This window comes from Thalassophryne amazonica, chromosome 7 (genome assembly GCF_902500255.1).
Source record: "Thalassophryne amazonica chromosome 7, fThaAma1.1, whole genome shotgun sequence".
Classification (NCBI taxonomy): Eukaryota; Metazoa; Chordata; class Actinopteri; order Batrachoidiformes; family Batrachoididae; genus Thalassophryne; species Thalassophryne amazonica.
The window spans coordinates 51,597,321-51,620,830 of NC_047109.1; the positions used below are offsets into that span (position 1 = coordinate 51,597,321).

The following is a 23,510-nucleotide window of genomic DNA, read 5'->3' on the forward strand; positions in this document are numbered from 1 at the left end:
TCTCAAAGGGAGCGCCCAGCCACCCTGCGGAGGAAACTCATCTCGGCCGCTTGTACCCGCGATCTCGTTCTTTCGGTCATGAGCCAAATCTCATGACCATAGGTGAGGATCGGAACGTAGATCGATCATTAAATCGAGAGCTTTGCCCCCCTACTCAGCTCTCTCTTCACCACGACGGTCCGATACAGCGACCGCATCACTGCAGACGCTGCACCGATCCGTCTATCAATCTCACGCTCCATCCGTCCCTCACTCGTGAACAAGACCCCGAGATACTTAAACTCCTCCACTTGAAGCAAGGACACTCCACCGACCTGAAGAGGGCAAAGCACCTTTTTCCGGTCGAGAACCATGGCCTCGGATTTGGAGTTGCTAATTTTCATCCCGGACGCCTCAGTGCACGCTGAAGGTCCTGATTTCACGAAGCCAACAGAACCACATTGTCCGCAAACAGCAGAGACGAGATTCTGTGGTTCCCAAACCAGACCCCCTCTACACCCTGGCTGCGCCTAGAAATTCTGTCCATAAAAATAATTAACATAACCGGAGACAACGGGCAGCCCTGGCGGAGGCCAACGTGCACTGGAAACAGGTTTGACTTACTACCAGCAATGCGAACCAAGCTCCTGCTGCGGTCGTACAGGGACCGGATAGCCCTTAGCAAAGGACCCCGGACCCTGTACTCCCGGAGCACTCCCCACAGGGTGCCCAGAGGGACACGGTCGAACGCCTTCTCCAGATCCACAAAACACTTGGACTGGTTGGGTGAACTCCCATGAACCCTCGAGCACCCAATGGAGTGTGTAGAGCTGGTCCAGTGTGCTGCGACCAGGACGAAAACCACACTGCTCCTCCTGAATCCGAGGTTTGACCATCGGTCGAATTCTCCTCCAGTACTCTGGAATAGACCTTACCAGGGAGGCTGAGGAGTGTGATCCCCCTATAGTTGGAACACACCCTCCGGTCCCCCTTCTTAAACAGAGGGACCACCACCCCGGTCTGCCAATCCAGAGGCACTGTCCCCGATCGCCATGTGATGTTGCAGAGGCGTGTCAGCGAAGACAGTCCCACAACATCCAGAGACTTATGGTACTCAGGACGGATTTCATCCACCCCAGGACCCTTGCCACCGAGCAGCTTTCTAACCACCTCGGTGACTTCTGTCTGGGTAATGGATGAGTCCGCCTCTGGGTCCCCAGTCTCTGCTTCCTCTTCGGAAGACGTGACGATGTGATTGAGGAGATCCTCGAAGTACTCCTTCCACCGCCCAACAACATCCCCAGTCAGGGTCAGCAGCTCCCCACCCGCACTGTAAACTGTAAACAGTGCGGGTGGAGAGCTGCTTCTGCCTCCTGAGGCGTCGCATGGTTTGCCAGCATCTCTTCGAGGCCGACCGATGGTCTTCCTCCCAGACCCGAGTTTTTGCCTCTGCGACTGCACGGGCTGCAGCACACTTGGCCTGCCGGTACCTGTCAGCTGCCTCTGGGGTCCCACCTACCAACAAAGATAAGTAGGACTCCTTCAGCTTGACGGCATCCCTTACTTCCGGTGTCCACCACCGGGTTTGGGAATTGCTGCCGCGACAGGCACCAGAGACCTTGCGACCACAGCTACGAGCGGCCGCATCAGCAATGGAGGTGGAGAACATGGTCCACTCGGACTCCATGTCTCCAACCTCCCCCGGGATCTGGGAGAAGCTCTCCCGGAGGTGGGAGTTGAAGATCTCCCTGACAGAGGGTTCCGCCAGTCGTTCCCAGCAGACCCTCACGATACGTTTGGGCCTGCCAGGTCTGACCGACTTCCTCCCCTCCCAGCGGATCCAACTCACCACCAGGTGGTGATCGGTCGACAGCTCTGCCCCTCTCTTTACTCGAGTGTCTGAGACACGTGGCCGAAGGTCAGATGATACGACTACAAAGTCGATCATCGACCTCCGGCTCAGGGTGTCCTGGTGCCACGTGCACTTATGGACACCCTTGTGCTCGAATATGGTGTTCATGATGGACAAACTGTGATTAGCACAGAAGTCCAACAACTGAACACCACTCGGGTTCAGATTGGGGAGGCCGTGCTTCCCGATCACCCCCCTCCAGGTCTCACTGTCGCCGCCCACGTGGGCGTTGAAATCCCCCAGGAGAACAATGGAGTCCCCAGTCTGAGCACTATCTAGTACCCCTCCCAGGGACTCCAGGAAGGTCGGGTACTCTGCACTGCTGCTCGGCCCGTAGGCCGAGACAATGGTGAGAGACCTGTCCCTGACCCGAAGGCGTAGGGACGCGACCCTCTCGTTCACCGGAGTGAACTCCAACACATGGCGACTGAGCTGGAGAGCAATAAGCAATGCAACCCCAGCTCTCTGCCTCTCCCCGTGGGCAACGCCAGAAAAATGAAGCGTCCAGCCCCTCTCCAGGAGTTGGGTACCAGAGCCCATGCTGTGCGTGCAGGTGAGCCCAACTATCTCTAGTCGGTATCTCTCAACCTCCTGCACAAGCTCAGGCTCCTTGCCCCCCAGCGAGGTGACATTCCACGTCCCAACAGCCAGGGGCTGTGAACATGCACCTGGCCACCCGCCCTCGACCGCCACCCAGTCCTTTCTGCACCCGACCCCCATGGCCCCCTCTGCAGGTGGTGAACCCACAGGAGGGCGGGCCCACGTTGCTCCTTCGGGCTGGGCCCCATGGGCTAAGGCGCGAGCACCAACCCCAGGCCTGGCTCCAGGATGGGACCCCGGCTCCGCCATTCCGGGCGTATCTCGGTCCTTGATCTTTCACTGGTCATGGAGGTTCTGAGCTGCCCTTAGTCTGACCCGTCACCTAGGACCTGTTTGTCTTGGGAGACCCTACAGGGAGCACAAAGCCCCTGACAACATAGCTCCTAGGATCATCCGGGTACGCAAACTCCCCCACTACGATAAGGTGGCAGCTAGAGGGGACTTCCCAACCAAGAAAGACAAAACAAACTGAAAAGTAGCATAAGATTTCTAAACACAAAATTATCCCATCTATAACGATTTGAGAGCACTTTTTTTTTCATACATTTTAACAGCCTGTGTCGTCTATTTTGTCTCATGTTAATCTGCCGCCTTCTATATTTGAGTGTGTGTGTAAGTGTGGAGTCGGGGGGGGGGGGGGGTGACCCTGCATCACCTTCATCACCTTCCTTTCATCAATGCTCCCCTTTTGTCAGAATAATCCATTCCCCTTCCCAGCACTGCTGTTGTGCATATCTTGAAGTGTGTACACTTTGATGATGCAGCCTTTATTTAAAAGCTGCATCTGTTATGTGTGATTAAAAGGGCCACTTACTTTGATGATACCAATTACCAAAACAATAATGACCCTCGCACTCGTGCTGTTGCTCCATCATACGCGTCCGTGCCTGTGTAGCTTGTCATTTGGAAGCCCACTGTTGTTCAGATATTGCCGTGAATAAACACTATATAGTGTGTGTATGTTAAAGAGGGCAGATATGTGCATATAAAGATTTTCTGCATAGTCATTATCCAATCAGTGTGTATGCAAAAACAGACAGGGGTTGACAAGAGCAGAAGCAGCTTGAGCAACTGTACAGTGTCCCACCACTATGGAGCAGAATAAGTAAATGTATTTGTAGAACCCAGATTCTGTTGCAGCATTCAAAGATTGCTTGGGGAAGAAACAGCATTTGAGAGAAATGGGTCTTTTGTGTATATTGAAAATATTTTAGATCTTTGAGTTCAGCTCATGAAAAATGGGAGCAAAAATTAAAGTGTTGCATTTATATTTTTGGTCAATGTAACAGATTCAAATGAGGACCTTCAGCGTGCACTGGGGCGGTTTGCAGCCGAGTGTGAAGCGTCCGGAATGAAAATCAGCACCTCCAAATCCGAGGCCATGGTTCTCGACTGGAAAAAGGTGCTTTGCCCTCTTCAGGTCGTTGGAGTGTCCTTGCCTCAAGTGGAGGAGTTTAAGTATCTCGTGGTCTTGTTCACGAGTGAGGGACGGATGGAGCGTGAGATCGACAGACGGATTGGTGCAGCATCTGCAGTGATGTGGTCGCTGTGTCGGACCGTCGTGGTGAAGAGAGAGCTGAGTAGGGGGGCAAAGCTCTCGATTTACCGATTGATCTACATTCCGATCCTCACCTATGGTCATGAGATTTGGCTCATGACCGAAAGAACGAGATTGCGAGTACAAGCGGCCAAGATGTTTCCTCCGCAGGGTGGCTGGACGCTCCCTTTGAGATAGGGTGAGGAGCTCGGTCACTCAGGAGAAGCTCGGAGTCGAGCCGCTGCTCCTTCACATCGAAAGGAGCCAGTTGAGGTGGCTCGGGCATCTTTTCCGGTTGCCCCCTGGACGCCTCGCTGGAGAGGTGTTCCGGGCATGTCCCATTGGGAGGAGGCCCCGGGGAAGACCCAGGACACGCTGGAGGGACTGCGTGTCTCCGCTGGCTTGGGAACACCTTGGGGTTCCCCCGGAGGAGCTGGGGGAGGTGTATGTGGATCGGGAGGTCTGGGCGGCTTTGCTTGAGCTGCTGCCCCCGCGACCCGACTCTGGATAAAGCGGAAGAAAATGGATGGATGGATGGTAACGGATTCAAGGAGTTCAAATGGCTGTTTGGTTAAAAACAAAAAACGAGTCCATAAATATTTCACCAGCCGCTTTAGATTGGGATTCATACTTGTTGAAACCGTGGTCTGTTTTTGAGCTCTGTTTAAGCAATATTATCCAGTTGACAACCATTTTAAAATTAATCTAAACTGGCAAAACAATTTCAGATTTGAGAACTGATTTTGAGTGGTTGTCAGGAACAGTTGAAAATATGCGTTTGGGGTTGGAAATGTAAAGTTGTCTATTTAGTGACAACTGACATGGTATAGTAATGATTTCAGATCTTCAATTTTCAGGGTTTTCCAGACAAAATAATAAACCAGCTGTTGTGACAGTATAACTGACAGCTTAACACAGTGAATGTTTCATTAGCTTACAAAACAAAAATTAAGGTCCACTTTTTAGCTGAGGCCAGCAGATATGGCCATCAGCTATTGCAAAGTCTTCCTGTTACTGCCAGAGTCTTCACATTCACAGGGAACATTCTTGGGACACAGACGTTGCACATGTCCAAAGATAGCTAACCTGGATGTATTTTAAAATTTTAAAAAATGGAAACGTTTACTATTTTTATGGTGTAATCTCACGGATGCTAATATGGTGACGTCACTTCCTGGTGTCACTAGCTGCTAGGTTCACTTCATTTTTGCCTAAATGTAACACCTTTATCATATATTACATCAAGGCTAGTGAGAAATAAGCACTTCTAAAACTGGAAACACTTTTTGTAACCTGATAACACCTGTGGAGTGATTTACAAGATGTCTAGCGGACATTACCATGGTGACTCCACTTCATACTCTAGCTAGCTAACCACTTTGTGTGTGTGTGTGTGTGTGTGTGTGTGTGTGTGTGCGCGCGCGCGCGCAGAGGACAAAATTCATTGTATGTATGTATTTATATGTACAATAACAATAAAGGCTCCATTCATTCATACTCAAACTGGAAACGCTGTTTATGTAACCTGATAACACCTTTGGAGTGATTTCCAAGACAGGATCTTAATAATGTAAATAACTAGAAATGTGTAATTAATTTCATACGATATCAATTAAACAACTGCAAAATACAAAGAACACAATGGTCATACGGCTGAGGGTATTTTAGCATTAAATGTGTCGAGGTTTTTGGTTGAGGTTCCAAACTATGGAATCTGTTGATAAGCACTCGCCTGATGGGCCTATATAGGACTTTACTTTTACATTTTCTGACAGGGCTAATTGTAACAATTTTTGTGTAAAATGACGACAGAAATAACAAGCAGCAGTGCTGAATTTTTCATCTAAATAAATACTGTTGATTTAGTGTCAGCCCCTGATTCTATTATAATCCTCCAGAACCACTTATATCCAAATGTGACAGGAAGGAATATGGAGATAAAGATAAATCTTTATGGGTGAGTGGTACTAATGTTTTTAAGACCTGTCTTTCCAGTGTGGAATTATGTTCTACCATGCAAAATTCTTAGAATTTAAAATATGGGCACGTCTCAAACATCAGGATGTGTCGGTGAAAAAATATTATCGTCACACTGAATTTTACTTTCATTTCATTGTCTGATGCAGCTCTGCTGTCGTTTAAAATGACTTATAGCTAAGATTGATTTGGAGAGATTATATTGTGCAAGTGTTCCTTACCCTCTCCGCTTTAATCATTTTGGCACTTTCTGTTCACTTCTTTTTCTTCTTCAGGTATTTGATGGATGGTGCAGAATCGAGCTCAGAGAGTGAAATTGAAATGGATAACTCTGGTGAAGAGGAAGTAACCTCAAAGGTAGTTTTAATGTGAACTTAAAAAAAACTTTTTCATGTTTCTTATTGTTGGGTCATATATGTCAAAACACTCTGTCCTCACTGTGAATACTCTCCCTACAGACTCCACAGAAGCAGGACATACACGTCACTCCCAAAAAGACCCCAGACAAGAGGAATGAAGATGATGACTATGCTGGCTCCACTGATGTGGATGAACCAGGTTTGCATAGAGCTTACTGAATAGAAAGTTCCACTGGTTCAGGTCAGGTTAGGTCTGGGAGGATGCAGTTGTGGAGTGCGTTACTGCATCCGCCACACTACAGAACTGCCCTGGGTCCTGATTGGTAACCCCCCAGGCAGGGAGCCCATGGGCATTTTCACAGGAAAGGTTGCAGAATTATACTTCCCTGCACAGTGACCATGGGAGCATATAAGACGCAGCACTTTGACTATGACTTTACCTCACACATGATCTTCTGTGGAATAACCATTTTTGTGGAAGTGTTTTGCTACTGCTTTAATCGGCTTATTACCCAAGCCCAAAATATGGTCATCGGGTATTGCGAAGGCCTTGTGTCTGCCTGTCCGCCTGTCTGTCTGTGCTCAGCATAGGTCCAGTCCTGTTATTGCCTGGGTCTTCACATTCACAGGGAACATTCTTGGGGCACAGACCTTGGACAAATTCAAAGATGGCTAACCTTGACTTATTTTAAGAGCTCAAAAGGTCACATTTTGTTTCCTATTTATAATCCTTGTACAGGATACCAATTAGACAAGTGCAAATTATAAAGAAGATGATACGATCTTAATAATTAATGTACATGGTATACCTACAGTAGTGTTCAGAATAATAGTAGTGCTATGTGACTAAAAAGATTAATCCAGGTTTTGAGTATATTTCTTATTGCTACATGGGAAACAAGGTACCAGTAGATTCTCACAAATCCAACAAGACCAAGCATTCATGATATGCACACTCTTAAGGCTATGAAATTGGGCTATTAGTAAAAAAAAAAAAAAAAGTAGAAAAGGGGGTGTTCACAATAATAGTAGTGTGGCATTCAGTCAGTGAGTTTGTCAATTTTGTGGAACAAACAGGTGTGAGTCAGGTGTCCCCTATTTAAGGATGAAGCCAGCACCTGTTGAACATGCTTTTCTTTTTGAAAACCTGAGGAAAATGGGACATTTAAGAGATTGTTCAGAAGAACAGCGTAGTTTGATTAAAAAGTTGATTGGAGAGAGGAAAAACTTATACACAGGTGCAAAAAATTATAGGCTGTTCATCTACAATGATCTCCAATGCTTTAAAATGGACAAAAAAAAAAAAAAAAAAAACAGACGCGTGGAAGAAAATGGAAAACAACCATCAAAATGGATAGAAGAGTAACCAGAATGGCAAAGGCTCACCCATTGATCAGCTCCAAGATGATCAAAAACAGTCTGGAGTTACCTATAAGTCCTGTGACAGTTAGAAGACGCCTGTGTGAAGCTAATTTATTTGCAAGAATCCCCCGCAAAGTCCCTCTGTTAAATAAAAGATGTGCAGAAGAGGTTACAATTTGCCAAAGAACACATCAACTGGCCTAAAGAGAAATGGAGGAATATTTTGTGGACTGATGAGAGTAAAATTGTTCGTTTTGGGTCCAAGGGCCGCAGACAATTTATGAGATGACCCCCAAACTCTGAATTCAAGCCACAGTTCACAGTGAAGACAGTGAAGCATGGTGGTGCAATCATCATGATATGGGCATGTTTCTCCTACTATGGTGTCGGGCCTATATATTGCATACCAGGTATCATGGATCAGTTTGGGTATGTCAAAATACTTGAAGAGGTCATGTTGCCTTATGCTGAAGAGGACATGCCCTTGAAATGGGTGTTTCAACAAGACAATGACCCCAAGCACACTAGTAAACGAGCAAAATCTTGGTTCCAAACCAACAAAATTAATGCCTCGCAGATGTGAAGAAATCATGAAAAACTGTGGTTATACAACTAAATACTAGTTTAGTGATTCACAGGATTGCTAAAAAAGCAGTTTGAACATAATAGTTTTGAGTTTGTAGTGTCAACAGCAGATGCTACTATTGTGAACACCCCCTTCTCTACTTTTTTTACTAATAGCCCAGTTTCATAGCCTTAAGAGTGTGCATATCATGAATGCTTGGTCTTGTTGGATTTGTGAGAATCTACTGAATCTACTGGTACCTTGTTTCCCATGTAACAATAAGAAATATACTCAAAACCTGGATTAATCTTTTTAGTCACATAGCACTACTATTATTCTGAACACTACTGTATAGATATGAACACACAATAAATCTACCACTGAAATTAGCATTGGAAACAATACCAGAGGGTCGTAGCATCAGCTACTGGTTCACCGAGCAGTACACCGGGACTCTAAGACCAGGTAGGCCAACATGGAACGGGTTGACTGTGCTGGATTGACTGCAGGAAGGTCTATGACTCAATCCCTCACACATGTATACTGCAGTGCTTGGCACTATACAAGGCCAACTGTGCACCTTCATCAGGAACTCAATGGGACTGTGGAAGATGTCATTGGAGGCTGACTCCAAGGCAATCAGTCAAGTCACCATCAAGTGCGTAAAATACCAAGGTGATGCACTGCCCCCACTGCTGTTTTGCATAGACCTCAACCCCCTCAGCCAACTCATCACAAAGAGCAGCAAAGGATGTCTATTCATAAATGGAGTAACCATCAGCCAGCTCCTGCACATGGATGACATCAAGCTGTATGCTAAGAGTGGGCGAGACATTGTCTCACTGATCCACCTCACCAGGATCTACAGTGAGGATATCGGGTTGTCATTTGGGTTGCATAAGTGTGGCTGAATGGTGGCGAAGAGAGGGAAGGTGACTGAGGGGGTTGAGTTGCCAGAAAGCAGGTTAGGGGATATACAGGACAACTACAAGTATCTGGGAATTCAACAAGTCAGTAGGAACCATGATGATAATGCAAGAAGGTCAGGCACAGCCAAATACCTCCAGAAGGTAAGGCAAGTGCTGAGAAGGCAGCTCAATGGTAGGAATAAGATCAGAGTCATCAATACGTACACCCCACCAGTCATCAGATACCCAGCTGGGATAATAAGTTGGCCATAGGATGATATAGATGCCACTGATGTCAAGACACGAAAACCCCACACAATACATGGAGGGTTCCACCCAAAGTCCAGCACCCTGAGGCTCTATGAGCAACACAAGGAGGGAGGGTGAGGATTAGTGAGTGTCAGAGCCACAATCCAGGATGAGACGAAGAGCATCCATGAACACATCAGAAAGATGCCCCCCCCCCCCCCCCCGAGTTAAGCTGCTACAAGAATGCCTCATGCAGCTGCAAACAGACTGTGATGAGGAACAGGAGGAGGAGATATGGTAGATCAAGCCCTTCCACGGGATGTACCATCGACAGATAGTGGAAGTGGCTGACATCAAGAACACCTACCAGTGGGTAGAAAAGGCCAGCCTAAAGGACAGCAGAGGCTCTGATCATGGCAGCACAAGAACAATCCCTAAGCACCAGATTCATAGAGCAGGAGTCTGCCACAGTCGACAGGAACCAAGTTGCAGGCTGTGCAAATTTGCCCCAGAGACCGTCCGGCACAAAGTAGACAACAGTGTATACTATAACCCCAATTTCAGTGAAGTTGGGACGTTGTGTAAAATGTAAATAAAAACAGAATACAATGATTTGCAAATCCTCTTCAACCTATATTCAATTGAATACACCACAAAGACAAGATATTTAACGTTCAAACTGATAATCTTTATTGTTTATGTGCAAATGTTTGCTCATTTTGAAATGGCTGCCTACATGTTTCAAAAAAGCTGGGACAGTGGTATGTTTTCCACTATATTACATCACCTTTCCTTCTAACAACAGCATCTGGGAACTGAGGACACTAATTGTTGAAGCTTTGTAGGTGGAATTCATTCCCAATCCTGCTTGATGTACGACTTCAGGTGTTTAACAGTCTGGGGTCTCCGTTGTCGTATTTTGCCCTTCATAATGCGCCACACATTTTCAATGGGCGACAGGGCTGGACTGCAGGCAGGCCAGTTTAGTCCCCGCACTCTTTTACTATGAAGCCACGCTGTTCTAACACGTGCAGAATGTGACTTGGCATTGTCTTTCTGAAATAAGCAGGGACGTCCCTGAAAAAGACGTTGCTTAGATGGCAGTGTGTGTTGCTCCAAAACCTGGATGTACAGTAGTGTTCAGAATAATAGTAGTGCTATGTGACTAAAAAGGTTAATCCAGGTTTTGAGTATATTTCTTATTGTTACATGGGAAACAAGGTACCAGTAGATTCAGTAGATCCTCACAAATCCAACAAGACCAAGCATTCATGATATGCACACTCTTAAAGCTATGAAATTGGGCTATTAGTAAAAAAAAAAAGTAGAAAAGGGGGTGTTCACAGTAATAGTAGTGTGGCATTCAGTCAGTGAGTTTGTCAATTTTGTGGAACAAACAGGTGTGAATCAGGTGTCCCCTATTTAAGGATGAAGCCAGCACCTGTTGAATGTGCTTTTCTCTTTGAAAGCCTGAGGAAAATGGGACGTTCAAGACATTGTTCAGAAGAACAGCGTAGTTTGATTAAAAAGTTGATTGGAGAGGGGAAAACTTATATGCAGGTGCAAAAAATTATAGGCTGTTCGTCTACAATGATCTCCAGTGCTTTAAAATGGACAAAAAAAACAGAGACGTGTGGAAGAAAACAGAAAACAACCATTAAAATGGATAGAAAAATAACCAGAATGGCAAAGGCTCACCCATTGATCAACTCCAGGATGATCAAAGACAGTCTGGAGTTACCTGTAAGTGCTGTGACAGTTAGAAGACGCCTGTGTGAAGCTAATTTATTTACAAGAATCCCCCGCAAAGTCCCTCTGTTAAATAAGACGTGCAGAAGAGGTTACAATTTGCCAAAGAACATATCAACTGGCAGTAAAATTGTTCTTTTTGGGTACAAGGGCAGCAGACAGTTTGTGAGACGACCCCAAACTCTGAATTCAAGCCACAGTTCACAGTGAAGCATGGTGGCGCAAGCATCATGATATGGGCATGTTTCTCCTACTATGGTGTTTGGGCTATATATTGCATACCAGGTATCATGGATCAGTTTGGATATGTCAAAATACTTGAAGAGGTCATGTTGCCTTATGCTGAAGAGGACATGCCCTTGAAATGGGTGTTTCAACAAGACAATGACCCCAAGCACACTAGTAAACGAGCAAAATCTTGGTTCCAAACCAACAAAATTAATGCCTTGCAGATGTGAAGAAATCATGAAAACTGTGGTTATACAACTAAATACTAGTTTAGTGATTCACAGGATTGCTAAAAAAGCAGTTTGAACATAATAGTTTTGAGTTTGTAGCGTCAACAGCAGATGCTACTGTTATTGTGAACACCCCCTTTTCTACTTTTTTTTTTTTTTTTTTAAACTAATAGCCCAATTTCATAGCCTTAAGAGTGTGCATATCATGAATGCTTGGTCTTGTTGGATTTGTGAGAATCTGCTGAATCTACTGGTACCTTGTTTCCCCATGTAACAATAAGAAATATACTCAAAACCTGGATTAATCTTTTTATTCACATAGCACTATTATTCTGAACACTACTGTATAAATATATACACATACATACACACACACACACACACAAACAAACAACCCCCTCAACAACATACCTGTTGAGGTATGTGTGTTCCTCAAGTTCGGTGTAGCTTCAAGTCTGATATGTTCATGTCTCGGTTTTTTCTTTTTCATGCATTATAAAACCTATTAAAGGGAATGGATACTTTCTGTCTACACTTTTAAGCAGAAAAAGAGAGAGCATGCGTTGGAGCTGAAGAAGAGTAAATAAATTGAAAGCACTGGAGTCCTAAACGAGGAAACGTATTACAACACAGACGCAAATGGACATTTTAACACAAACACATTTGAAAGGACAAGAAATGCGTAGTGTCGAAACCTTTCAGATGGAAGGGGAAAAAAGCAATCCTTAATTACTGTGAAGGGACTTCTACATGATTTTCATTTCTATGTTAATGTGAAGCCAGACATTGAGTGCCAGGCTGGATTAGTCGAGCACCATAACAAACTTCACCCTGCAAAGCCAATATGTGTAGACAATATTGTAAATGTGTGGTGTTTTCTTCACTTTGTTGCATAAGATTGTGTGTAATGAAGAGTGTCAGCAAAGTTCGAGTACCAGTCAAGTAGAAGAAGAATTCCTTGTGTAATTTTGTTAGTTTTGTGGAGATTTGGTGAAAGACAAGTTTTTAGAAAGCTTATGAAATGAGGAATCAAAAGAAAATGTTTCCTTTTTTTTCTTTCCAAAGGTTGTGGTTGCCGTCTTGGATTTCGAAAATCAGTAACCTTCACAAAGTAACTTCTGCTTTTTTTGACTTCTGTTTATTTGTGAGCCAGCTTTGTGATACTCAGTTAACAAATAACATCATCATTCTTGGTTTAAGGAGTCATAACATTTATTGCAAATTCCAATAAGGATGGATACATGTTTTTTCTTTTTAATTAATAAGCAGTTACAAATATTTGGATCTGATTAGTAAGGAAATATGGGTCAGGTTCCTATGTCCCATAAGTCATTAATATCAGCTGTGTGCAATACAAATGCTATATGGCAACACACATTACTATTTGTAATTCATAATTAGTATCTCTGGGTCCCTGCCCCCTAAACTTCTTATTTAGTCACTTCAGTCATGATCGTAAAATAATCAGAAGTTCAAAAAGTTAAATGCTAGTTTTTGAAGGTTTCCACTTTCATAAATACAAGATGGCCACCATAACAATCTTTGCGGAAAAAAATGGAAACATTGTTTATTGGATTCCTTATTCCACAGGGAAATACAAACTTAATACAGACTGGCTTTTCAAGCAAGATTTTATGGTGTAAACCAGTACTCGGGAATGTGTTTGAGGAACAGTGCATTTTCCTTCAAAGTCAGCATGATGGGAATCAAGGCGGCGGAATCCCACATGCAGTTTGAGAAACAAGACTGCAAAATCAGTGCTCCACCAGATGTCAGGTGGTCTCAGGTCTGGTCTCTTAGAGAAGCTTGAATCTTCGACTGGACTGGGTTGCTTGACGTGAGGACGTTTCGATTCAGATCACAGAAGCTTCCTCAGCTAAAATTCTTGCTCTGGTAGTCTGAATTCTGTCTTGACTCTTGTAGAGAAGAATAAACCAGAAACCACAAAAGCTGGAGTTTTTAACCTAACCAGACCCCTCCTACCGAGAGGCCGACTGCTATAGGCTAGTGACTAAACAATAGCTCTGATTAGCACCTATTGTGCATTCTCCTAATGATGGGATGGAAGCCTCCCCTGATGGCTCCCTTGACGACTCTCCTGATGACGTGAATGACTCATTACCATGAACAAAAGACTGAAACTGCTTTGACCTGAGTACCCCATTGTAAACGGGACAAAGTGTGTCTGAGACCCGCCCCCTGGTTAAGGCTGGGTTTCAACTGTTTTACAAAGAATGCTTCCTTGACACCTCTCTCAAACCATTTCTTCTCTCTGGCTAAGATTTTAACTTCCTTGTCCTCAAACGTGTGGTTAGTGTCTTTCGGGTGGAGATGAACTGCAGACTGAGGTCCACTGGCGACCTCTTTGCGGTGCTGGTATAGCCTCTTGTTTAAAGGTTGCTTAGTCTCACCTATGTAGTGTTCATTACAGTTTTCCTGACATCTGATATAATACACTACATTGCTCTGTTTGTAACTAGGGATCCTGTCCTTAGGGTGAACTAATTTCTGTCTCAAGGTGTTAATCGGTTTAAAGTAAACTGGGATTTTGTGCTGTCTGAAGATCCTCTGTAGTTTTTTCCCTACTCCTGCTAAATAAGGGAGAGACACTCATCTTCTTCTTGTCTCCGTCTCCTGTCTATCTGGTCTCTTTGTTTTCTGGGACTTCTGCACTTTGTCCAGGGACCATCGTGGGTACCCACATACTGTGAGGGCTTTCCGTAGAAGTTGTTGTTCTTTAGCCCTTCCCTCTGCAGTTGTGGGCACCTGTAGGGCTCTGTGTTGAAGAGTCCTGATCACCCCGAGCTTGTGTTCAAAGGGGTGGTTTGAGCCAAAGAGCAGATATTGGTCAGTGTGAGTGGGTTTTCTGTAAACCTCTGTCTGGAGCTGCCTGTTCTCTCCAATCGTAACATCACAGTCCAAGAAGACTAAATGGTTGTTTCTGGCATCCTCACGTGTGAACTTGATATTGGAATCCACCAAATTGATGTGTTCTGTAAAGTCCTCGACCTCCTGTTGCTTGATTTTAACCCATGTGTCATCGACATATCTGAACCAGTGACTGGGAGAGATGCCTGTGAACGATGTCAAGGCTGTCTTCTCTACTTGCTCCATGTACATATTGGCCACAATGGGGGATACCGGAGACCCCATCGCACAACCATGGATCTGCCTGTAGTAATTCCCCCTAAACAGGAAATACATGGTGTTAAGACAGATCTCCAAGAGTTGGCAGATGTGGTCTGGTGTGAGTTTGGTCCTTTCAGGTAGAGACACATCCTCCAGCAGTCTCTGCCTCACAGCTGAGATGGCCTTAGCGGTGGGGATGCAGGTGAACAACGAAGTCACATCAGATGACACCATAGTTTCATCTGCCTCCAGCTGCAGGTCCTTGATCTTGTGCACAAAATCTTGTGTGTTCTCCACATGGTGGTCTGAGTTACCCACTAGAGGAGCCAAAATCCACTTGAGGTGCTTGGCCAAATTGTATGTGATGGAATCTGTTTTACATACAATAGGCCTGAGTGGCACGTCCTGTTTGTGGATTTTGGGCAGTCCATAGATGCATGGAGTGGTGTCCCCTGGGTACAGTCTGTAGTATGTCTGCCTGTGGATGAGTCCCTCTTTCTCCAGGTTTTGGAGGTAGCTAATGATTTTCTTCTTATAGCCACTCGTGGGGTCTCTCTTCAGACGTTCGTATGTATTGGAGTCACTGAGCAAGTTGTTGATCTTGGCCTCGTAGTCCGATGTGTTCAGGACCACTGTGCATCTGCCTTTATCCGCTGGCAGGATAAGGATGCTTTGGTCCTTCTACAGTGCTGCCAAAGCTTTCTGTTCTTCTCCTGTGATGTTGGACGGAGGAGGCTTAGCACTGTTAAGCACTGCTGTGACTCTTAGACAGAGGTCCCCAGCTTCTGACTCTGACACACTGTTATGTTTAATGGCTGACTCTGCTGCAGTGTTGTAATCTACTGTCGGCATATGTTTAGGGGTCACTGAGAAATTTAGTCCTTTAGCGAGCACATCCTTTTCTGTCTAAGAACCCTGTCGGACAGATTCTTTACACAATTTTCCCTGTTGTCACTAATTTGTCTGGGTGTATCTTTAAAACTACTCCCCCTGAAAGTATGCCTTTTCTGCACTAAAAGGTTGTGAAACTTCCTGATTTGCCGCTCCTTACTTTTTAAATGCTCAGCCATTTGAATTTTAACTATGAACTTTGTGATCTTATTATGGGCCTCTTCCCCCACTAAGCCTTTTGTAAAGACTATCAAGATTATTTTGGAGGTCTAATATTTTAAAATGAAGCCTTCTAATTCTAAGACCCAAAATCCTCCTAAGGTAACTGTGCTGGATCTTTTCTGCTGTGTGCCCTGCTTCTAGTGCCTTTTGCTTCATGCATTTGGGAATAACTCTGTTTTGTTTGCATCTTAGGTTAAATCTTAAGTGGTTTCTAAAGTTAGCTATCTTTTTAGCAGTCCTTTCCAGCTTACGTACCAGTGCCAGGGCATCATGCCCACAGTTGGTCGCAATGTTTCTGTGTAGGCTCTCAGTTGTCCAGGTGGTTTCCATAGTAGAGAAGCTTGAATCTTCGACTGGACTGGGTTGCTTGACGTGAGGACGTTTCGCTTCAAATCACAGAAGCTTCCTCAGCTAAAATTCTTGCTCTGGGGGGCAGGTCTCAGACACGCTTTGTCCCCTGTTTACAATGAGGTACTCAGGTCAAAGCAATTTCAGTCTTTTGTTCATGGTAATGAGTCATTCACGTCATCAATCAATCAACCAATCAATCAACTTTTTTCTTATATAGCGCCAAATCACAACAAACAGTTGCCCCAAGGCGCTCCATATTGTATGGCAAGGCCATACAATAATTATAAAAAACCCCAACGGTCAAAACGACCCCCTATGAGCAAGCACTTGGCAACAGTGGGAAGGAAAAACTCCCTTTTAACAGGAAGAAACCTCCAGCAGAACCAGGCTCAGGGAGGGGCAGTCTTCTGCTGAGACTGGTTGGGGCTGAGGGAAAAAACAAGGAAAAAGACATGCCGTGAAGGGGGGCAGAGATCGATCACTGATTAAATGCAGAGTGATGCATACGGAGCAAAAAGAGAAAGAAACAGTGCATCATGGGAACCCCCCCACAATCTAAGTCTAAAGCAGCATAACCAAGGGATGGTCCAGGGTCACCCGATCCAGCCCTAACTATAAGCCTTAGCGAAAAGGAAAGTTTTAAGCCTAATCTTAAAAGTAGAGAGGGTATCTCTCTCCCTGATCTGAATTGGGAGCTGGTTCCACAGGAGAGGAGCCTGAAAGCTGAAGGCTCTGCCTCCCATTCTACTCTTACAAACCCTAGGAACTACAAGTAAGCCCGCAGTCTGAGAGCGAAGCGCTCTAATGGGGTAATATGGTACTATGAGGTCCCTAAGATAAGATGGGACCTGATTATTCAAAACCTTATAAGTAAGAAGAAGAATTTTAAATTCTATTCTAGAATTAACAGGAAGCCAATGAAGAGAGGCCAACACGGGTGAGATATGCTCTCTCCTGCTAGTCCCCGTCAGTACTCTAGCTGCAGCATTCTGAACCAACTGAAGGCTTTTTAGGGAACTTTTAGGACAACCTGATAATAATGAATTACAATAGTCCAGCCTAGAGGAAATAAATGCATGAATTAGTTTTTCAGCATCACTCTGAGACAAGACCTTTCTGATTTTAGAGATATTGCGTAAATGCAAAAAGGCAGTCCTACATATTTGTTTAATATGCGCTTTGAATGACATATCCTGATCAAAAATGACTCCAAGATTTCTCACAGTATTACTAGAGATCAGGGAAATGCCATCCAGAGTAACGATCTGGTTAGACACCATGCTTCTAAGATTTGTGGGGCCAAGTACAATAACTTCAGTTTTATCTGAGTTTAAAAGCAGGAAATTAGAGGTCATCCATGTCTTTATGTCTGTAAGACAATCCTGCAGTTTAGCTAATTGGTGTGTATCCTCTGGCTTCATGGATAGATAAAGCTGGGTATCATCTGCGTAACAATGAAAATTTAAGCAATACCGTCTAATAATACTGCCTAAGGGAAGCATGTATAAAGTGAATAAAATTGGTCCTAGCACAGAACCTTGTGGAACTCCATAATTAACTTTAGTCCGTGAAGAAGATTCCCCATTTACATGAACAAACTGTAATCTATTAGACAAATATGATTCAAACCACCGCAGCGCAGTGCCTTTTATACCTATGACATGCTCTAATCTCTGTAATAAAATTTTATGGTCAACAGTATCAAAAGCAGCACTGAGGTCCAACAGAACAAGCACAGAGATAAGTCCACTGTCCGAAGCCATAAGAAGATCATTTGTAACCTTCACTAATGCTGTTTCTGTACTATGATGAATTCTAAAACCTGACTGAAACTCTTCAAATAGACCATTCCTCTGCAGGTGATCAGTTAGCTGTTTTACAACTACCCTCTCAAGAATCTTTGAGAGAAAAGGAAGGTTGGAAATTGGCCTATAATTAGCTAAGATAGCTGGGTCAAGTGATGGCTTTTTAAGTAATGGTTTAATTACTGCCACCTTAAAGGCCTGTGGTACATAACCAACTAACAAAGATAGATTAATCATATTTAAGATTGAAGCATTAAATAATGGTAGGACTTCCTTGAGCAGCCTGGCAGGAATGGGGTCCAATAAACATGCCGATGGTTTGGACGAAGCAACCAATGAAAATAACTCAGACAGAACAACCGGAGAGAAAGAGTCTAACCAAATACCGGCATCACTGAAAGCAGCCAAAGATAACGATACATCTTTGGGATGGTTATGAGTAATTTTTTCTCTAATAGTCAAAATTTTGTTAGCAAAGAAAGTCATGAAGTCATTACTAGTTAAAGTTAATGGAATACTCAGCTCAATAGAGCTCTGACTCTTTGTCAGCTTAGCTACAGTGCTGAAAAGAAACCTGAGGTTATTCTTATTTTCTTCAATTAGTGATGAGTAGAAAGATGTCCTAGCTTTACAGAGGGCTTTTTTATAGAGCAACAAACTCTTTTTCCAGGCTAAGTGAAGATCTTCTAAATTAGTGAGACGCCATTTCCTCTCCAACTTACGGGTTATCTGCTTTAAGCTACGAGTTTGTGAGTTATACCACGGAGTCAGACACTTCTGATTTAAAGCTCTCTTTTTCAGAGGAGCTACAGCATCCAAAGTTGTCTTCAATGAGGATGTAAAACTATTGACGAGATACTCTATCTCCCTTACAGAGTTTAGGTAGCTACTCTGCACTGTGTTGGTATATGACATTAGAGAACATAACGAAGGAATCATATCCTTAAACCTAGTTACAGCGCTTTCTGAAAGACTTCTAGTGTAATGAAACTTATTCCCCACTGCAGGGTAGTCCATCAGGGTAAATGTAAATGTTATTAAAAAATGATCAGACAGAAGGGAGTTTTCAGGGAATACTGTTAAGTCTTCTATTTCCATACCATAAGTCAGAACAAGATCTAAGATATGATTAAAGTGGTGGGTGGACTCATTTACTTTTTGAGCAAAGCCGATAGAGTCTAATAATAGATTAAATGCAGTGTTGAGGCTGTCATTCTCAGCATCTGTGTGGATATTAAAATCGCCCACTATAATTATCTTATCTGAGCTAAGCACTAAGTCAGACAAAAGGTCTGAAAATTCACAGAGAAACTCACAGTAACGACCAGGTGGACGATAGATAATAACAAATAAAACTGGTTTTTGGGACTTCCAATTTGGATGGACAAGACTAAGAGACAAGCTTTCAAATGAATTAAAGCTCTGTCTAGGTTTTTGATTAATTAATAAGCTGGAATGGAAGATTGCTGCTAATCCTCCGCCACGGCCCGTGCTACGAGCATTCTGACAGTTAGTGTGACTCGGGGGTGTTGACTCATTTAAACTAACATATTCATCCTGCTGTAACCAGGTTTCTGTTAGGCAGAATAAATCAATACGTTGATCAATTATTATATCATTTACCAACAGGGACTTAGAAGAGAGAGACCTAATGTTTAATAGACCACATTTAACTGTTTTAGTCTGTGGTGCAATTGAAGGTGCTATATTATTTTTTCTTTTTGAATTTTTATGCTTAAATAGATTTTTGCTGGTTATTGGTGGTCTGGGAGCAGGCACCGTCTCTACGGGGATGGGGCAACGAGGGGATGGCAGGGGGAGAGAAGCTGCAGAGAGGTGTATAAGACCACAGCTCTGCCTCCTGGTCCCAACGCTGGACAGTCACAGTTTGGAGGATTTAAGAAAATTGACCAGATTTCTAGAAATGAGAGCTGCTCCATCTAAAGTGGGATGGATGCCGTCTCTCCTAACAAGACCAGGTTTTCCCCAGAAGCCTTGCCAATTATCAATGAAGCCCACCTCATTTTTTGGACACCACTCAGACAGCCAGCAATTCAAGGAGAACATGCGGCTAAACATGTCACTCCCGGTCCGATTGGGGAGGGGCCCAGAGAAAACTACAGAGTCCGACACTGTTTTTGCAAAGTTACACACCGATTCAATGTTAATTTTAGTGACCTCCGATTGGCGTAACCGAGTGTCATTACTGCCGACGTGAATTACAATCTTACCAAATTTACGCTTAGCCTTAGCCAGCAATTTCAAATGTCCTTCGATGTCGCCTGCTCTGGCCCCCGGAAGACAATTGACTATGGTTGCTGGTGTCGCTAACTTCACATTTCTCAAAACAGAGTCGCCAATAACCAGAGTTTGATCCTCGGCGAGTGTATCGTCGAGTGGGGAAAAACGGTTAGAGATGTGAACGGGTTGGCGGTGTACACGGGGCTTCTGTTTAGGGCTACGCTTCCTCGTCACAGTCACCCAGTCAGCCTGCTTTCCCGACTGCCCGGGATCTGCCAGGGGGGAACTAACGGCGGCTAAGCTACCTTGGTCCGCACCGACTACAGGGGCCTGGCTAGCTGTAGAATTTTCCACGGTGCGGAGCCGAGTCTCCAATTCGCCCAGCCTGGCCTCCAAAGCTACGAATAAGCTGCACTTATTACAAGTACCGTTACTGCTAAAGGAGGCCGAGGAATAACTAAACATTTCACACCCAGAGCAGAAAAGTGCGGGTGAGACAGGAGAAGCCGCCATGCTAAATCGGCTAAGAGCTAGTAGCTACGCAACCTAGCGGATTCCTAAAAACACACAAAGTGAATAATGTGTAAATAATTTAAAGGTGATTCAGCAGAAGGAGTGCCCCAATCAAGGCACCAAACAGGCCATGAAGCAGCACAGGCAACGCAGGACAACAGCAAACTCACGACAACAGTGCTAAAAGAGAAAAAAATAAAATAAAATAAAAAAAAATAAAAACGAAAGCGTTAGCAAGCTAGTTAGCTTGCCAACGCTGATGAAAGTTAGCTGATAAAAGTGCTCCGTCGCGATGTTTCGACCGTTAGAGGTCTTCCTTAGGCGTTGGAGCACAGTAAAAAAGTAAAAAAAAAAAAAAAAGTAAAAAGGTAAAAAAAAGTCTTGAAAAAGGCTGTTAATTCAAGTCCAAAGCAGCAGGTAGCAGTCTCTGTGTAAACAGTCCCAACAATCAAGTGTGGCCTTTGATTGTGATCAGGAGAGTCGTCAAGGGAGCCATCAGGGGAGGCTTCTATCCCATCATTAGGAGAGTGCACAATAGGTGCTAATTAGAGCTATTGTTTAGTCACTAGCCTATAGCAGTCGGCCTCTCGGTAGGAGGGGTCTGGTTAGGTTAAAAACTCCAGCTTTTGTTGTCTTCTGGTTTATTCTTCTCTTTTTTTTTTTTTTACAAATTTATTTACAAATATTAAAAAAAAAAAAGACATTTCATTTACATTTCAAGAAGTATGCATTTGAGGAAGCTTTCTTGAAACTTGTAAAAAGGATCTCCCAAGAAGCTACCTTAGCTTATAAAAGGAGTCCTAAGCACAAAATATATTACAATATAATTACAACAGTAAAAAATCACCCACCACCCCACCCCCTATGGATGCATTAAGCACTCCCACACACACACATTCATACAGTCCCACATTATCTAGAAATAATATTGCACTTATCCCATCAACTAATCTCATACTGATTTTTGCAGTCATATTCACAAAAGTACGTCAAACACATTAGATTATTTGCGGCAGCAATTTTTCTTACATTTACAGTTGTGTCAGAGGCATTAAAAAAAAAAAACAAGGTACAAAGACATTTAATTAATACATTTAAATTTCATTATGTACATTATATATACATTGTTTTGTATTATTTACTATTAGGATCTAGCCTGAGTATAATGTAGCAACAAGTCATTTTTCAAAAGTTTCTTAAATATATTTAACGATACAGAGTTTTGTATTGTATCGTCAATTGCATTCCAGATCTGTGGACCTTTGCATGTAATGCCGACATTAGTACATTTCAATTTACGCTTTTTGCCCTTCACCTGATTTTTCCTTCTTGTTATATTCATGAGATGGATAAGTAATTGGGATTATTTGGCAAAGTCTTTCATTTCGCTTATATACTACATTATACATCATGCATGCGTTCTGAAATATGTTGCTCTGAGTTAGCTTCAGAAGTCTAAGCCTATAAAAGAGGGGATCAGAGGGAGCATTATGTTCAGACCAGGTTATAACACGAATCACTTTCTTTTGCAGAGCAATCAATTTATTGAGCTAACTAGAATACGTATTACACCATATAATATTGCAGTAATTCAAATGTGGTTCAAATAAAGTTTGATAAAGTGTTATAAGAGCTTTAAGAGGAAGATAATGTCGAATTTTATAGAATAATCCAACATATTTCGATAACTTACTTGTCAATTCATCAGTTTGTTTTTTAAAGTATAAAAATTCATCAATATATATACCTAAAAATTTTATATACTGTACTCTTTCAATGCCAATTCCATTAATCTCTATCTGTACATTTTCAGTATTTATCCGAGATCTGTTAGAACGAAACATAATGTAGTGAGTTTTACTAATGTTTAAAGATAATTTATTACATTTGAGCCAAATTAGTCTACTTTAGCTAATTCTTCATTAACTGTGTTTTGAAGAAAGTGAAGATTTTTATGTGATAAAAAAGATTTGTGTCATCTACAAAAATAATTTTGTGTAATATATCTGCCGAATTTATAAAATCGTTTATGTAAATAATAAAAAGAAGTGGACCTAATATGGATCCCTGTGGAACACCACATTTTATTGTTTTATATTGCGATTTACTGGTATGTATCTATACGTAATGCTCCCTTTCAGACAAATAGCTTCTGAACCAACTAAGTGCAGTACCTCTGACACCATAATGCTCAAGTTTCCCCAATAAGATGTTAAAATCTATAGTGTCAAATGCTTTTCATAAATCAAGAAATATTCCCACTCCACATTCACCTCTATCTATAGCATCATATATTTGCTCTATAAGATCAAGAATAGCCATACATGTTGTTCTCTTTTTCCTGAAGCCATACTGAGATGTGGTGAGTATGTGCAATTTGTCCAAATATTCACTTAATCTATTGTAACCAATTCTCTCAAATACTTTAGAGAGAGTAGGCAATACAGATATTGGACGATAATTATGCACATTATTTTTGTCCCCAATTTTATATACTGGGATGACTTGTGCTATTTTGATTTTTTTTTTTTTAGGTACAACACCATGTATTAAGGACAAATTTATACAATAGACAAGTGGTTCAATAATTTCATGAGCCACATATTTTATAATTTTACTACAAATACCATCCATCCCTTCAGTGTACGAACGTTTCAGTCCCATTATGATTTTAAGGACTTCAGCTTCATCAGTTGGCTTCAG

General features: G+C 43.0%; 1 protein-coding gene across 2 annotated transcripts in view; it reads left to right on the forward strand.

The window, feature by feature from the left end:
* Positions 1 to 23,510, forward strand: part of xrcc1 (X-ray repair complementing defective repair in Chinese hamster cells 1) — a 99,890-nt gene that overhangs the window by 56,870 nt on the left and 19,510 nt on the right. The window contains exons 12-13 of one of the 2 annotated variants that reach the window (XM_034174140.1): positions 6,281 to 6,373; positions 6,463 to 6,563. In XM_034174140.1, the coding sequence (XP_034030031.1) occupies positions 6,281 to 6,373; positions 6,463 to 6,563 (194 nt within the window). The remainder of the gene's footprint in view (positions 1 to 6,280; positions 6,374 to 6,462; positions 6,564 to 23,510) is intronic. The other variant, XM_034174141.1, reaches the window with a different exon arrangement.